Consider the following 17680-nt stretch of genomic DNA (forward strand, 5'->3'; position numbering starts at 1 on the left):
CTGCAGGTTAGAAGAGATGTTTAGAGTATTGCCACTGGACCCAACATACCAACACCTCTCTGTGCTCCTGAGCTTAATCATTTGCCAATTAAGCTCCAAGCAAATACATGAATAATAAAAACAGGGGGAGAAGCCTGTGGTGCATCTTTCAGGACAATGGATGAGCATGTTGAGCAGCTGTGATGATGGCAAAGGGGTTGCCATCTACAAACTGTGAAGCTGATTTTCACAAATCTTTGTTTATTAAAATATGAAAAATTATTCGGTGTTTTAAAAACCTCATTACTTAAGATTCTAAAATCAGTTTTAGGCCCTAAAAGTCCATTATAAATGTGTTTTTGAGGTTAAGATGTGCTGCTACGGAATTCATTTTTAGGTCATTACCAGTGTTATAAAACACCATTTCAAAATTAAAGGTGTGGGACACCAGTTTAATCAACACATTTGCAGTGGTCTCCAGTAGGAATGAATGCCTTGCAAGTCATACTAAGAGGGGAAAAAAGCTCAGAAGCACTTGTTTCTGGAACTAGCAGAATAACACATCAGAGGAGAGATGAACATGGCAGGATTTGGAGTCTTATTTCTTGATATTTGGACATCTTGCCTCTGATTGGATAACAGCAACGTTACCACTGACCTCATTTGCTCTGCAACATGGATGTTTTATCTCCACAAATAGCACAAGCCTGGAGGTGTTCTGCTGTGTGGTGGAGTTGCTAATGCCAACGGCAAGCAGGTCGAGACGGTCTCTGCTGTTTCCAGGACAATAAAAAAAGAACAGCCTTCCCCGTCGTGAGTCAAGATGGCCGAGTCCAAGAATTTTAACGTGACTGTGTGACATAGATCTGTCAAACTTTGCAAATCCTACTGTTTCATCATCTATTTTCTATCAGAAGCTAATGCAGGAGATAGGTGTAGGAGACTATTTTCATGTTCAGCCTGCACGAAAAACCCAGAGTGATCGGTTATAATTAATGTTAATTAGGGGTGGGACTCAAATAAAAAATTAATCTAATTAATTAGAGGCTTTGTAATGAATTAATCTTAATTAATCGCATTTTAATCATTTGGGAAAATGTGCCCTCAAAGCAATTTTTTAATAATGAGGCAGAGAATCAAACATTAGACAGGGTTATTATTACTGTAAACTAAAGCTTTTTTATTAAAAAAAATGCATTTAATTATTCAAATGTCACGTGTGATATCAAACAAGACCCAAATGAACTAACATTCCTATTGAGATAAAACGTGTTGCGTTTTTAACTGTTGGTTTATTTTGCACATTCCTTCAGCTAGTTAAAAGCAGCTTGGTAAAATCTCAAAGCTTGTGACGAACTCTAAAATCGTTAACTCCTTATTTGATTTTTTATGTGTCTTTTTAAAACATGTAGTTAAGTTTGTGATCATTAAAAACATGTAAGTTCTTCATATTCAAATTTTCACCTTTTTTAAATTACAGTGATACATTTTAAGCACTTGAAGTTGTCTGTTTTTAAGAACTTTTTTTGACTGATATTTTATTCTGAACTAACAAAAACATTTTTTATACAACACAACTGAACAGAAAAGCAATCAACCAATAAAGTCTGAAAATGATTATTTAGAAGTAAAATTTGTACATTCAACTTGAAAATGGTTCAGTTTTTGATGTAAATAAAAAATGTTTGTACTGGAATAGCATTTATGTTGCAGTTTGTGTTAATAATGTGTTTATAATTTCATTGTTTTCAGATATCACACATTATTTTTTTGTAGTTTTGGTTCAAACACAATAAAGATGGATGACTCACTCACAACCTGAAAAGAACAACTCCGCTGGAAGTTATGTGACATTGTTAGAGATAGTGTGGTAACTGAAGGCCACTGTGTCACTAAAGTTACAAGTAAAAGTATACAAAAAACAGATCAAATAAAGACTGTATGAAAATAGCAAATACTTAAATTATTTTAATTTATCAAAACAAAGAAATCGAAACTTTATTTTATCCAGTCAGACAGGAATAGCATGCCTACACAGATTTTATTTTACGTAGAAGCTCCTCGAGTAGACATTTTTGAAGCGCACAGAATGGAGCTCAAATAAAATGTGAGGGTGGTTGTTATTGAAAACAGAAACTATGAAATGCAATACAACAGTATTTTTTTTCTCTCCATGATAGCTTTTCTCCAAGTTGAAAGCTCAAACCTCTTTGGGCCTACGCAGGTACAATATACGAGCAGGATCTTCTTGGTTTGATTTCTCCCTGATGGACCTACAACAACATCCTTTAACCCCCTTCAAACACCCTCCCTCTACTGCTTCACTCAATCAACCAGATCTTTTTCACAGATAAGTCCAAAGAGAAAAGAAGTAGATTATTGTATGTTTTTGCCAGGATGGGTAAACACATAAAACCCACCATACTTCTCAGTCAACAGAAGGAACATCTCTAAAGAAAACCAACCAGATGTAATAAGATGGCAAATGTTGCACTTTAATGTGCATAAATTAGTCCACAGGTGTCCGGACTCTTTTCCTTTCCCTCAAAAAGATAGAATTTCAAATTGCTCTGGAATATGGTAATCACATGAAAGCACTCAGTATGTGTCTGAGTTTGTGTTTTCATAGAGATGCAGAGACAGAAATGCAAATGCAAAATAAGTTTATATTACCATAAAATTAATGAACTAACAAATGTGTTTTCTAGACCTGTGCAAGTATAATTATGTTCTGTTTAACCATTTAATTTATACAACTCTTTGTAGAAAAAATGTATTATTAGAAGTCTTTCAACAACAAAAATAATATGAGGTGGCATTTTGCTTTGGTTTCCCGCTCCTCCGCCCTACTGGTTGACAGTGCAATTACAACTGTCGTAAACAACCCTGCTGCAGCCTGATGTGTCTAATGCAAACAACGAGCTAACACTAACATGATCCAACTGATACTAAAATAAACCAAGAAGCAAACAGACACACTGTTGAACCAAAAATATTATCACTTAGAAACAAAGCCAGGTCACCATCAGTCTGTGATTTTGTAGCCTCCTTTAGCTTCCTCAAACTAGTGTAGGTCATGCCGATGTTTATTACAATTTAGACTCTTTGTTTTGTCTCCAAAGAAATTACTCTCTTACTTTAACTTCCAGGCTCTGCTATTATTCCAACACAAAAAGCAAACTTCTTTTACTTTTGCTTTTTATTCATTACTGGCGAACTGAAAATGCTAACAGCTAACATTACAGATAACAGCCTTAAAGCAGGTACAGAGCTCCCTCTACAGGACACCTACCCACTCCACAAACTGCACATTTTGGTCAGCAGAGGGCTGCAGAGAGGTGTTAAATATAAAACTGGTCAAGTTTCTAACTCAACAATGACAATGTAATCAATGTTAAAGTTTTAGCTTAAAGTTAAAAAAACTATTGCTACTTTAACAAATCTCTCATGTTGGACTGTTTCGTATAAACCCCACAGGCATCTACTTTGTGTAGAGATGAGCATCTGTGTGTGTGTGTGTGAAAGAGAGACCGTATACTCACCACAACCCCAAACTGCTCAGGCTCTGACAAATTAGAGTACTCATTTTTATAGTTGGCCAGGACGTTCAGCTGCTCCTGCTCGGGTAGATGCTTCACCAAGTTCTGCCAAAACAAGGAAAAGGTAGAAAAGAATACTGAGTCATGACATTATACGTAGTTTATCTCAATAACTATACTTGGTACTTTGTTATGTGGAAATTAAACAAGGAGATCAATTACCATGTTAATAAACACAAATAGCTGGTGTGTTTTTATATCATAGCTGTAGAAACAACTAGAGGTGATTTTAGCTTTTTGAAAGTCAAGTACCATGTGATACTTTTCTTTCTTCCATTGTCTTCTCAGATGAATATTAATAATTCCTGCTACTGTGTGCCAAACATCAATCTTGTGTTCAAAACATTCTTGGTGCCTGGAGCCAAAGCAAATAATTGCATGTCTACTATTAAAGTTTTTATTGATGCTTCATAATTGGATTTGTTTTAATGACTATTAATTGATTGAATGAATTATTCAATATGTACATCTGTAGCTCAGGTTTGTTTATATTTGTTCCAGCTCTGCTTGAATATTATGACAGCTAAATAATCATCAAAAGTATTCAGCAGCAGCCATTAACCTCCTCAACATTTGGTGCACAAATTGGGACAAAAAAACTCAAATACAAACCGCCTTTTAATCAGTAAAGCACAGACTTGCTGGCTTGACTAATTATCTTTGTTTTCTTTCTTTTATATAGCTTTTCGTTTGCTCTACATGCTGTGGAGAGCATTTAATTTGTCATTAGGTCATAACAAAATCTCATGCTGGTCAAATAAATGTAATAAAATTGATGGAGACTAGGCAATTTTGGCTTGCTTTTAGCACCCCCTAGTGCCCATTTAGTGAAATCAAAAGTGAAACTTATGTCCTGGCTGTAAGATCTTCTTTTTAACACCTTAAGCCAACAGCTGAAATGTCTCCTCGGCCTTCATCAGTGTCTACAGGAGTGATTAATCACTACTTCAAACAAATCAGCTGTGGTCATGACAGAAAATATACAGAAAACAGAAGACTCCAGCCCCCCCCCCCCAACCCCAACCCCACACACCACCACCAAGTCCAACAAGGATCGGACCAGCACTCTAAAGCTGAGTGACATTTCATTAACCATGTAAAGGGCCATTTTAGCACATACTGGTTCAAGAAAATGATTTAAAGGTGTATGTTGTATGAATGAAGAATGGCCTTCTGTGGTCAAATGTGGTATTGCAGTCAATGTTTCAAAACACACATGTTACTCTCTCACTCCTGTTCTGTGACTTTCATGGATGTTGCATTTACAGATCAGCACCAGATGATTCCAGATGACGAATGAAGATGAGTCATGCACAGTAAGTTGATAAGCACTGTAGATATATACATTCCACTGTAATATCAAGTTGTAGAAAAAGTATAGATATTTTTAAAGCTGAATGCATGTTCCTAATTCACCGTTAGCATTGTTAGCTCAACATTAGCCTCTAGCCTTTTTATGTGATATAAGAGGAAAAACAAAAAGATGCAGTGGCTTCTCTCTCTGGGTACAAGTAATAACTTCTGGGTCACTCCTGTTACTGGTTTAGGATTGTTACAAAACACTGATGCATTTTTTCTAACACAAACACAGTTTAAACTAAACAACCCAAAGAGTGTTTTCTACAGTGCTTTTCAATGACTCAAGCCTAATTTCCCTTTACTGTTCAGATTCAGTGGGGTTTGTTGCGTTGATCCAAAGTCTCTTAAGTAGAGCTGTGGAAATCATTTAAAATGCAACAGCATCAGAATTTACCTGTCATTTTTTATTTTTAACTAACCTCTGATGTAAAAAAGAAAACAAAACTAAACACAGATTTGTTTGGATCAATGTATTCCCAGTTTAGTCCCGTTGTGTGGAGTCATGGGCTGGTTGGGCTGCCTCTGAATGTCTTCCAGACGGGAAAAACATTTAATAATAATAATAATAATAATAATAATAATAATGATAATGATGATGATGATGATGATGTATAACAACTATTGTCAGAAAATAATGCACAAACTGCCCATTTGAACAATTGGCAATAACATATTTTGTACAGTGATAATGTTTTATGTTTCTTAAACCAGCCATTTCTTTCAAGCCTTTTTCTACCAATAAGCTTGTTTCTTTAGGTTTTTTTTCCTGTTGACAGACCACTTGTGTCACCCAATTACTTGAACAACTGCTGTGTTGCATATGGACAGATGGCCAAAGCTTTAGCTTGAAGGCATTTTCAGTTTTGAGGTAGACAACTAATCAAGACAATAGGCAGGCATTTGGGAATGGACCTGAACAACTGTGTAGGAGAAGGGCAGAGCTAGAAATCCAACTCCTGCCGCAGGTGAAAAGTTGCACATTGTCGGTTGAGCTAATTTCCAATATTCTTTCTATCTCATAGTTGAGTGTGACCAGATTGACTGTAGGCGGCTCGAACATTTCATCAGCTCAAGTCGCAGAAGAAACCAAAGCTTTAAGCTTTTTTTTTCTATCTTCATGCAAAACTTGTCTTACCTGGATCATCGGTTCAGTGAGCTGCTCCTCATCCACCTCCACAACCATGCGTCGAATTTCCTGATAAGGTATCCGGAAGGAGCCCAGGAAGATGGCTAGAGAGGAGACATTTCAAATAAAACCACATTGTGGTACATAAAAAAAAAAAAAAGATTCACAGCTGAGCATTAGTGCTGCAGTTTCAGACAACTGGTCATAAAAATTTGTAAAAGAAAACAAAAAGCAAAGATGATGGGATATAAGACAAAGCAGTTAAGAACACAAAGGAAACGAAGTGTGAACAAAAATTATCAAATTAAAGACACTTCCCCTTATGACTCAGACATAAAGCTATATGGGAACATTTAATTTAGAGAAAAAAACCAAAAAAAACTCAAGCAAGATTATTTAAATTTTGACAAAATAATGGGTACATCTGGAGTTTCTGGCATTAAAAACCAGCAGTTACACATGACACGATTAAAAGTTGAGCCTGGAATTATCCTCCAAGCTTTGAAAACTGGAAATCGCTTGTTCTCTTTTTTCACCTCAAGGCTTTTAACCCTCCCACTGACCTAATGGGTGTGACCCCGCGAGTAAAGTTGACCATAGAGCAGGATTGATGGTTTATCTCTTGAGGTCCATGTGGCAGGGGTGAGGTGGTGCTCACTCCTCACCCCTGCAACATGGACCCAAGGGATAAACCATCAACCCTGCTCAATGGTCAACTTTCCTCGCGGGGGTCACACCCATTAGGTCAGTGGGAGGGTTAAATATACCAGCTATAACAGAAAAGTTGCATTACAGGACAAGTTACAGCCTAGAAATCGAGGCAGACCGTAGCAAAAGCTAAAGGATTTTGCTCAGCGGGTCGGTCTAGTCACGCTCCAACGGAGCCTCAGCAGGTATACCATTAGACTGAGCGGTGTACTGCCAATCACAGTGCTCTATCAGTTTGGTGGGTGGGATATTGTAACGGAGCAAAAGGGAGCAGATAGAGGTAGTTTAGTCCTTTACTTAGAAAAAGGGTGTATTTGTGTCTTCAACACAGAATGGCAGACTGCGCTGTTGACGGACATCCGTAGCAGTGAGTTTGTCACATTGTTCGTTGTCCAATAGCATGCAGAGACAGTTTGAAAGACAACTTAAGATTCCACCCCACGACTAAGATCCGTCTATGGGTCATGGCCAGACTTTATATCCACTTATATAGGATGGCTTAAAAGATACAAGAGTTTTACTTTTTCACAAATGTATGGTTAATTTTTCACTAATAAATAAGGTAGTATTTATTTCTTGCTCATTGAACTGTGTCATCTTTATCTACCTTTAGAAATTGATATGAAAAAAACAGACCAAGGTCCTACAGTCAGTGCATTTACTTTTGCATCAGAAAACTGACTTATTGCCCTAAACGGACTGATGTCATCATTTTTTTTAATGGATGTAACCACGTTGGTCTTGCAGGTTCTAACCATGCTAATGTGGTAGGAACCCAACTTCTGCATGCAAATGGCTCAGTCGAGCTGATACTGGTTACTTCCATAATTGATGAGACTGCAGAAGTGGTCTTCTGATAATATATCACCACAAAGTAATACGTGTAACTCCATCAAACAGTAGAGCATGTATCAGATAAGCTGTGCTGAAGTGTTGTTGTTGTCGTCCATTCCTTCAGCCATTGAGCATAACCTGTTTTAACTCTGTCTGATTCACTCCCGCCAGTGCTTGTTTACTATGTGTTGCTGTAAGCGAACCAGAACAATGTCGACACGAAAGAATGGCGCAAGCTGCCACCTACTGTACCAAAGTGTGGAACAAACGTCATTTGAGGGTTTGGTTTCCTAATGTACATGTAAACTAGGGCTGAACGATTTATTGTTTTTGGACCGAAATTGCGATTTCAAACAGCATGGTCACGTGACAGTCAAAGCTGCGGTTTTAGCAGTTTTGACTGATCCAGGATCAGTTGTGTAACTTTTTTTACATCCGGGGTTTTCCCCCTGTGTTACGGCGGCAGCAAAAGCCAGCGCGGGGGAGGGGTTGGGGTGTACCGTAGAGCCCTGCACTGAAGCCCTAGGCCCTCGGGTCGGCCCGGCCCGACGGCCGGGCTTCGGGCCAACGACTGTGTAATTACCTCGGACACGGGCCGGGCGCCTTTATTTTTAATCGAATTCATAAAAAAAACTGAAACTCTTGAACGCAGCAGCACCTGCCTGCTTCTCACACACAGGCACCGTTAGCTCAGTTAAGGTCTGTGTGGTCTATAAATGCACCTATATAAACAAATTCTCAAACTGCTGATTGAAACATGTGCCCCTATTCTAATATGCCATTTTATGTCCACTTTGATGTCAGAAACCATTCGTTTATTCTCATGAAAACGGCAGCATTCTATTTTTCTGTGAATAAATTCGCTCTGCAGTAAAAAAAAATACAGCATTCATTGTTGTTGTTTTTTTTCTAACGGAGAGCACATTTTCAGAGTGGCAGATTAAATTTACAAACGCTGTATTAATTGGGGGCGTTTATTTAATCTGCCGCTCTGAAAATGCGCTCTGCAGTTAGAAAATTAGAATGCTGCTGTTTTTTTCTAATTGCAAAAGAGCGCATTTTCAGAGCAGATTAAATTTACAAACGCATCCAATTAATATAGTGTTCGTAAATTTCATCTGCCGCTCGAAAAATACGCTCTGTTAGAAAAAAAGCTGCATTGATGCTGTTTTTCTTTCTTTTCTTTCTTTTTTTTTTTTTTTACTGCAGAATGCTTCTCGCAGATAATTAGAACGCTGAGCATTCTATCATGCTAAAACATTATGAAAGGTTAAAAAAAAAAAGTCGGGCTCGGGTCGGGCCAGAGAATCCTGAAAACCTTTTCGGACCGGGTCGGGCTGGGGCTCCACCCCCTCGGGCCGGGCCGGACACAGGCTCAGATTTTAGGCCCGTGCAGGGCTCTAGTGTACCGTCCAGAGCCAAGCCCAACTCCACAGCTGACCGAGCTGCATGTTCAGGTTCTTTTGCCTGTTTTATGTCTCCACACACAACGCTGCTAGAGCCGATAATAATGGCACTGTAGGTGAGCCCGGGACAGAGAGGGAGAACTTAGTTCAGTAAGGGAGAGAGAGAGAGAGAGACTCCTCCCACATCAGCAGGTTCGGGCTGATTTCTAAAGCTTGGTTTATGCTTCATCAGCGCGAGTGCGGAGTCGCTCACTATAGTTGACTTGAAAGCTCAACTTCTCTTTTAAAAATGGTTTGAATGTTTCTGATGGCACACGTTACAAGTTAAGGTGTCAGATGTGTGCGTCTCTCTCACGGAACTGACATTTTAGTGAGGAAAAACTATCAGACGGCTTTGAAAAACATGCAGCCAGCCAGCCTTGGTAATGCAGGGAAAACTGTACTTTTTTTTTTTTTTTTTGTTATTTAATACATTTAAAAGCTATTTCTACCAACAGATTTCCTCCCCACAAACACATTAAAAAAATTAAAAGAAGATAATAATGGGAGAAAATATTAATAGCTTTAACTGTTTTTATTGTATGGTTAAATAGTCAATTTTAATGTGAATGATTTGTTGTACTAGATTAGAATTTAGACCATCTTTTCACTTAATCTACAGGATGGCTTGGCAGGCTAGTGTTGGACCTTTGTTTGCAGAAAATCGTGAATTTCTGCTAGAAAACTGCAATTAAATATTTTCCTAAAATCGTTCAGCCCTAATGTAAACTAGGATAAAGACTGCCAGTTTATAACTTTAAATGCACATCTAAGTCGATCTAGATCAATCTAAATGCACTAACTGTAAAATTAATCTGATTTTAGCTTTTATAAAGAGTTGAGCAAAAGTCATTAGTTGGATTAAATCTACAGAATCTCATCAGCTAATAATAAAATCTCACACACTCATTACAACCTAAAGCCTTTACTCATTCCCTCCTATGGTTAAACACATACAGTATAACCCACCTACTGCCTCCTGTTTTTCTTTTTCTTCTGATTCCTGCTCTATAATTTCAGCTGCATGATTTATCACTGTTACTGGGCTGATTAGTCCCATTTGCTTTTAATACGTGAAACAAAGGTCACAGCTCCCCTTGATATAAGCCAATGAGGTGCAAAGATCTTAGAGTGCTTAAGAGATCAGCAGGATCCTCATTAATGCCGGGTGCTTTTAAAATGATCATATTAAGCCCAAGCACACACATCTGAGTGTGTGTGAGAAATAAACGGAGGGAAGCAGAAAAACAGTTCGAACAGGATAGATCAATGTGATCATACACCGAAGCTTTTCCTTTATTTTTTCCCTCTCCTTAATGGATCTTTAACATCGCTAATTAGCAGTGTGAAGAGATGACTCGCAGGTATCAGCAGTCAGGTTTGCATTAAGTGCTGTTGTGTAATAACTGCTATGGCAATACGCGCAGACGTCAAGCAACATGCAAAAGTCTGGGAGCCCTTGACCTGTGCTTTTAGGAGTACAATATGAACTGATCTCCAGAAGAAGTCCAAATAGGTGTACAATCTTTGAGCAAGATTAATCTATCATCTCTATTATGATGGTTAATTTTGCATTTTTGAGCAAAACAGAGGAAAACAAAAGGACTATTTATGCAAAGGTTTTCTGAACCCAAAGGGATTCTAACACTAAATAAATTTTATCAAGGCCTCAGACATTAATTAGCTTTCATCCCAGAGTGAAGGTTGTTCGGAGTGTGTCACGGTAGGGCTGCTCAATTAATCGAATTTTAATCACGATTACGATCTGAGTTTTGGACGATTATAAAAAACAAAACAAGCCGATTATTTGCTCCTCCCGCTTGCGCTGCCCTGAGTTACAAATGAAGCGCTCCTCCACAGTGTTGCCAACTTAGCGACTTTGACGCTATTTCTAGCAGCTTTTCAGACCCCCTTCTTGACTTTTTAATCCTAAAAGTACCTGGCGAACATCTCAGAAACATCTCTGGTAACCCTTAGCTACTTTCTGGATAACTGTCGTCGACATTTCCTGCAAGTTAGCTAAACACTCCGCCTGTGCTCCGGACCGTTCTTCACAACATTAGGAAAGGGAATGATGCAGTGATGTGTCGGTCGCTAAAGAAACAGCTCTCGGAGCCGGCTCCCTGTTGGAGTAACCAGAGTGAGTGACACACACACCGCACCTGCGGACTCCTGAGCCACTAAAAACAGCTAAATGTGCGCGTGCAGCGTGCTAAACACACGTGCAGCTTGCCCCGATTGCTGTGAGACCGGGTTGGGGGGTGCAGCTGTGGTTGGGACAATTATTACATTAACTGATGGACTTGTAAATACATAGTTTATAAATAAGGTAGAAATAAGTTCCTCACGCTGATAATTAATAACTAATCTCTCTGAGGACACGGTGCTAGTGCACGCTCCTACAGCACCTTGACACGACTCAGTAAATGTTACGCAACATTTTGTGAACATCAATTTATTTGCATTTATTTGTTATAAATGCCACTGTATAATTCTTGCTGTCAGTATTTGCAAGATATTGGTATTTGGTTCTGTACTGGTTAGACTTAAATGAGTTAAACCAAGGTCTATAGCCCTTGGGTCATAAACTATGAGCTACAAGTATATTGGTCTTTTTATACTGGGAATCAGGAGTTATTTTAGTGATCATCTTATTTCTTATTTTTGTCCTGATTGTGCCCTGAGCAGTTTTATGACTGAATAAAAACAAATAAAATCAACATAAATTGAAAAATCGTCCTAAATAATCGTGATCTCAATTTCAGTCACCATAATCGTGATTACTATTTTTGCCATAATCGAGCAGCCCTATGTCACGGTCATCATTAGGGAAAGGCCTGGGGACAAAAATTACAGCTTTAGAAGAACTCATGCTTCCTGTCCCAACAATCAACCATGCACTTCTGACACACTGAAATTTAAAAGAAGTGATGTCCGTTAAGCAAGAAAAGACTAAACTACTAGAAAGCTGGTTTTCTTTAAAATGTAATTGAGGAACTGCAGGAGACGGGCTGTATAGAAACGCAAACCAAACCCCCTCTATGTACAGTACACAAAAGACTTTCAGGCAGACTTAACAGACTGTGGTATGTGGATGCAAATCACTGTTGAGCAGGGGCACCTGTTTAAATATGAAGAAATATGGATGTACATCAAAAAAGCAATGCATGGACGGAGGCCAAAGAGTCTCACCGGAGTGAGGATGTGCAAGAAATACCCAAACAAGAGCTGAAGGACTTTTATTTGGCTACAGGGAGCATTTTCAAGTTTTTATAAAAGATGAAACTCGTGCCAGGAGACAGAGAGTGCACTAAAGGTTGGCTCCAGCTTGATTTCCTTTTGGACCTTTTGGCATTTTAAAACTTTTAAAGATGAAAATTTGTTGTGCTCATTTTCTGTCAAAAAAGTTTTAATATGATTGAAAAAAAACTGAAGAGACAACTTAAGTGGGATAAAAGACAAATGAATGACAGAAGAGCTCACCGTACCTTAATTACAAGTCATGACAGGTTTGTATGAATGTAAATCAGAGTTAAGACGGTTCTGAGGGGAAACGGAGACTTACAGAGATTTTGTGCAATCTTGGGATCGAGCACCTTGAGCTCCTTGATTCTTTTTTTTATGGATTTCTTATCCTCCAGATCCTCTTCTTTTTTAGCTGATGAAGACAGAAATAAAAAACATTACAAAAAAGCTAACTCTACAGAAAACCACACACTCACTGTAGTGCTAACATGATGAAGACAGATTCACAGACGGAAGAACTTTGTTTTTCAAATGAAAATACAAAACAAAACCAGGATCTATGAATATTGAAATCTAATATTGCAGATTATAATTTTGTTTTGGCCGTCTAGGATCGGATAGTAATTTCACAACTAAATCATGATGTAATATGTTTCTTAATTAAAACACTACATACACTGCTAAAAACTAAAATAATTACACATCTACTTGTGAGTTATGTTAAAAGCACCAAAAAGAGGAAAAAAATAATAACTGATTTATTATTAGTAATCTTAAAGCTCTCATTCACATTTTTTTTTCAATAAATTTGCTGTGGTCTCTTGTATGTATGGATGATTTACAAGTTGTTTTTCTGTGGAGAAAAAACAGCTTTAGCACTCCTGTAGAGAAGTTTGTCTGAGTCCAACTCATTATTGTACATGACATGCAAATGCATAGCCTTTGATTTACTAACAGCAACTAACAGCTTTCGGTAACAACATTTATTCTACGGTAAAACATATTTTCATGGGTAAAAATATGCAATGTTGATGTTTTGTCTCTACAAATGACACAAGCCCAACGTGTTCTGCTATGTAGCAGTGTTGCTAATAATTAGCTTCTACTAGCTGAGGAGTGCTCTACTCTCTCCTGGCCTCTAAATCAATCAAGCCAAGGCTGACAGAGCTATGCATATAAATTGTAGAAGAGACTTGCTATTTCTGATCCGATTGTTTTCCCATATTTTCCCTAGAGAGACTGAAGCCTAGTTTATACTTTACCATCAGCAAGATTGCGCTCACATGTATAAGTATTGATGGAGATGTTTTTATTTTATACATCTCCACTGGTGTGTCAGTGTTGCAAGGTATATCTCCACCAGGACAGTAGGGGTCTGCCTACTATCACAGTGACATCTCTGGTCAACACTTCAGCTTGTTCCTTGCCAAGTAAAATCAAATAAAAAAAAACTAAACTTGTTAAGGCCTCTCCACCTAAGGAGCAATGGCCATAAGAAAGCGAGCTGGATCTGCTTGATCCCAAGGAACAAAAACTTTTGCTACAAAGAGTTTAATTGGAAGGGAGGAGACGGTGGCATTGGTGGACGAACATCTCACCAATGCCACCGCTGTTGCACAGATGTGCGATCTATGTTGCGTTAAAAAATTGGACTACAACCTTGCGTATCTGTTGGAGAACCCTTACGTTGCCGGATAATGATGCCGTATGTGTCTGAACATATGCAGAAGGAGAAGTATAAACTAGACTCAATGCAAGCAATGAGCAATGAAGACATTTTTCACATTCAGCATGCATGTGCAACTCGGAGTGACCAATCATATTTCAAAAAGAACATTTTGAAATTAACCATTATTTCACCGTTTCTCTGAGAACCAGTCCTTTAAAGGGTTGACATGGTTTCATTGATTGCATCTGGCCCTGGGTCGTGTTTTGTCCATGTGTGTTCCTGAGACTGGTGGCCAAATTGGAAAAAGATGAATCCTCTTATTCTCATATTGGAATACGTCCATACCATCAAGCAGCAAAATAATTTTTTTTTACAATTCTTCTTTCCTTAGGATTTATTTAACCATACTTGTTCCATGTTTAACCAACACCTAGGACCCCTCCTAGGTAAACTCTTACCTAACTGCTTAGTTAAATCTGAGTGAGGATTTTTTTTTTGTTTTTCTTTCTTTTCTGGACAAGAAGACCACATTCAGACAATTCAAACACACACACACACACACACACACACACACACACACACACACACACACACTAAAAACATGCCTTATGAAGTTATATTCACATGAGGAAATCACAGTTGCTTTAATTATTAAATACACCAGATTAAGAGAACAAAATGTGCAACCCAGGAGTATGCTGGGTAATAGTCAGAAGCGGTAATTATCGTGAGTGTGTGTTGAAAGGAGAGAAAAGGATAACAGAGAATAAAAGAGGGGAACAGTGTCGAAGAACACAGGGGTTAATCCGCAGGAAAGGTATGCCTGCTGCTCCTCGTGGGCTCACTCTGCTTTCAGGGATCCTGTTTCCAATTAAAAAGTGAAGAGGTATACTTGGAGCTCCCACATGAAAAAAAGACTAGTAGCATGTTCACAAACACGCACACCTACAGCACAGCTCACCATGCACAGAAAAACAAACACAGCCACACACTGAGCTATCCTCTGACTTACGTGGCTCATCTGCTGGTGCGCTCTCCTCACAGTCTTTCGGTGTGAGTGGAAAGAGGAGCATATAAGTGGACAATGAAGAAAAGTAAGAAAAAAATAAAAATAGCACAATGTATAGGGGAAAGAAGAATGAAGAGGAGCTCTTGTTGGATTTTGTCAAATGATTAAAAAAATGTGTTTTAAAAAAACCACATTTGAATGAATAACAAATGAATAATTCAGTATTTGTTGTTGCAATATTGGTGTCGTAATGAGAGCAGGGATTGATCAAATGTTGGTAAAAATTGCATTCAAGGCATTAAAAATGCATTGTTGCTGCACTTTGAATTACCAAGTCTCAACAGACATCTATTTCATTGGATTGGTTCACACCAGTATTTGCTGCTCAATCAAACCTCCACAAAACACCTAAAAAGATACATAAAAAAACTGCAATAAATGATAAATATTTACTTTAAAACAATCCTGGTATTATTTTGTCCTGGATTTCATCTGATGTTAAGGAGACTTGAGAGTCAGCAGCAACAGGCACTTTGCATCATCCTCCTATACGATGCCAAGCCTAATTTCTCCCACATTCCAGCTTCTCATGTCGGCCTGTCCAACAAGGACTGATGCAAGACACATCACTTAGATTGTCTTGATGAATATATTTATTGCAGAACAGCGCTTGGTCAAGAGAACATGAAAGCAAAATCCGATTAAATTTTAAGACGTACAGCAGAAGTGAAATTAATAAATATGTGAAAGACTACATTATTTGCTCTTGGAGGATCGCCATCTTGTATTTTGGTGATGGTATTTAAATGCAGTATTAAGCCAGCCTTGGAATGCCTTCAGTTCAATCCATTAGGATGCTGCATCAATGAACTCATCATATGCTAAAGCCCAAAACAACACCATTTAATTGAACCCACAAGCGTGTGAAACCTCAAAAATGGGACACTGAACATGAGACTGTTAACCACTTTGTTTTACTACGTATAAATAAGCTCAGCTGGCTCAATTAAGCCATCAGTCAACGTCACATAATACCACAAGACTTGCATCCATCTTCGTTGTTTAAAGGAAGGTGATAAGATAGAGATCGCATTACACACACAAGACTACACACTTACACACACTCACTCTGCATCACCTTAGGTGATATCAGTTAAATCGGCTAATTAGATTGCCCCCATCCAACATCACCCCTCAATCTTCCTGGCTTAAAAAACACTCCTCTTTGGTGAAGACCGCTCATTATATATCAGCCAATTAAAATGTCCTGCAGTAGGTCAGAGGTCACTGGTTAATCAATCAGACAGAGTGGCGATAGTAGCGCTTATCAGATTGCGCCATCACCCAGGAAGTGGTGAAAGATAAGGATGCATCTGTGAGAGCAGAGCCGGGGAGAGTCTTCATCACATAACGGAGCTGGCAACAGCAGGGACGAAGCAGAGATTACAGCAAAGGTGTGGTCTAACTGTGTTTGAGATATAATGGTGAGCAGGATTTGCCAACACACTGCAGGATGAAATTTAAGTTGATCCGGAACAGACTGAAACTGGACTTTGAATCAGAAATGGACACCCAATGACAGAAAGGGGGAAGAATATGGAATTGTATTTGGGTCAAAAAAACAAGTGAGATCAAACAAAATTCTAGGCTGATAGTTTTATCTGACAAGTGCAGAATTAATTCCCACCTACCCCTACATTCCTCATGCATACATGGAATGCTTGAACAAAATTTGACAACCATGCACCAATAGAAGGCATAGTATATGTGAAGCCAGTCACAGGACTTTTATGGCCCCCTTTCTGTTGTAGATCCAGAAAATAGAGGAGCAGTATGGATAGGGCGGAGCAAAAACACAGTCCACTGAATGGGGGACAGATATAGGTCTGTTTTATTATTTGCATTTTCATTAGTTGTACACAAATGTGAGAAAATGCCAGGAAGTAGCAGCAAGCTTTGGTCAGCTTCTGAGCTCCATACATTCCTCACGGTGATCATGAGAGTCCACACTCAAGAGGAGCTACACGGATCGGGAAAGAATGCAAGGTTTTTTTTTCCTCAGCAGATGGCAGCAAAAGGATTCAAGTGGATGTCGGAACGGTGTCTGGCCAAGTTGAAGAAATTAAAGCCCGATATAAAAAGTTAACAGTGTGCTGAGGCTGAGAAGTCCTGTTAACTGTAGTGCACACAATAATGGCATTTTTAAATGAAATAACAAATTTAAACTAATGAAACAAAATAAAAACAAAAAACATCTGAGGTGTATTTTAATTTCTGTGATTGCCAAGTCAGGAAAAGTTCCCATTTGTTTCAATGGAAAAAAAGGAACCAACCACTGGAAGTACATTTTTGGGTTCCCACTTCAAATGTCACACTTCTTTCAAATGTCTCTCAGTTATATATACGTAAAAGATAGCGAGATATTTACTTTCACTTTCACTTTCACATGACTGGTCACAGATCAATCCCATGGAGTTTATATGTTGGAAACAAATAGCAAAGTGAAAAAAGTGCTGGGTTGTCGGGAGTTTGAGCACGTAAGACTTTAAAAGAATTTAACAGACTTGTGGTGTAGTGAAACACATATTTTTTAATTATGACCGATAAGATGTGATATTCCATATGAATATGAAATATCAACCTGATTGATCTTTGAATGTTTAATCAGAAGATTTTAGGGTTCTTTGCTTGTTCAGGGACCATAAA

General features: G+C 38.4%; 1 protein-coding gene across 3 annotated transcripts in view; it reads right to left on the bottom strand.

Annotated features, from left to right (window-relative positions):
- LOC107381640 (protein diaphanous homolog 3) overlaps positions 1 to 17680 on the bottom strand; it is a 240928-nt gene that overhangs the window by 145338 nt on the left and 77910 nt on the right. For all 3 annotated transcript variants that reach the window (XM_070554830.1, XM_070554831.1, XM_070554829.1), the window contains 3 exons: positions 12616 to 12708; positions 6073 to 6167; positions 3522 to 3623 (listed from right to left, as the gene is read on the bottom strand). In XM_070554830.1, the coding sequence (XP_070410931.1) occupies positions 3522 to 3623; positions 6073 to 6167; positions 12616 to 12708 (290 nt within the window). The remainder of the gene's footprint in view (positions 1 to 3521; positions 3624 to 6072; positions 6168 to 12615; positions 12709 to 17680) is intronic.

Source organism: Nothobranchius furzeri, chromosome 9 (genome assembly GCF_043380555.1).
Source record: "Nothobranchius furzeri strain GRZ-AD chromosome 9, NfurGRZ-RIMD1, whole genome shotgun sequence".
Classification (NCBI taxonomy): Eukaryota; Metazoa; Chordata; class Actinopteri; order Cyprinodontiformes; family Nothobranchiidae; genus Nothobranchius; species Nothobranchius furzeri.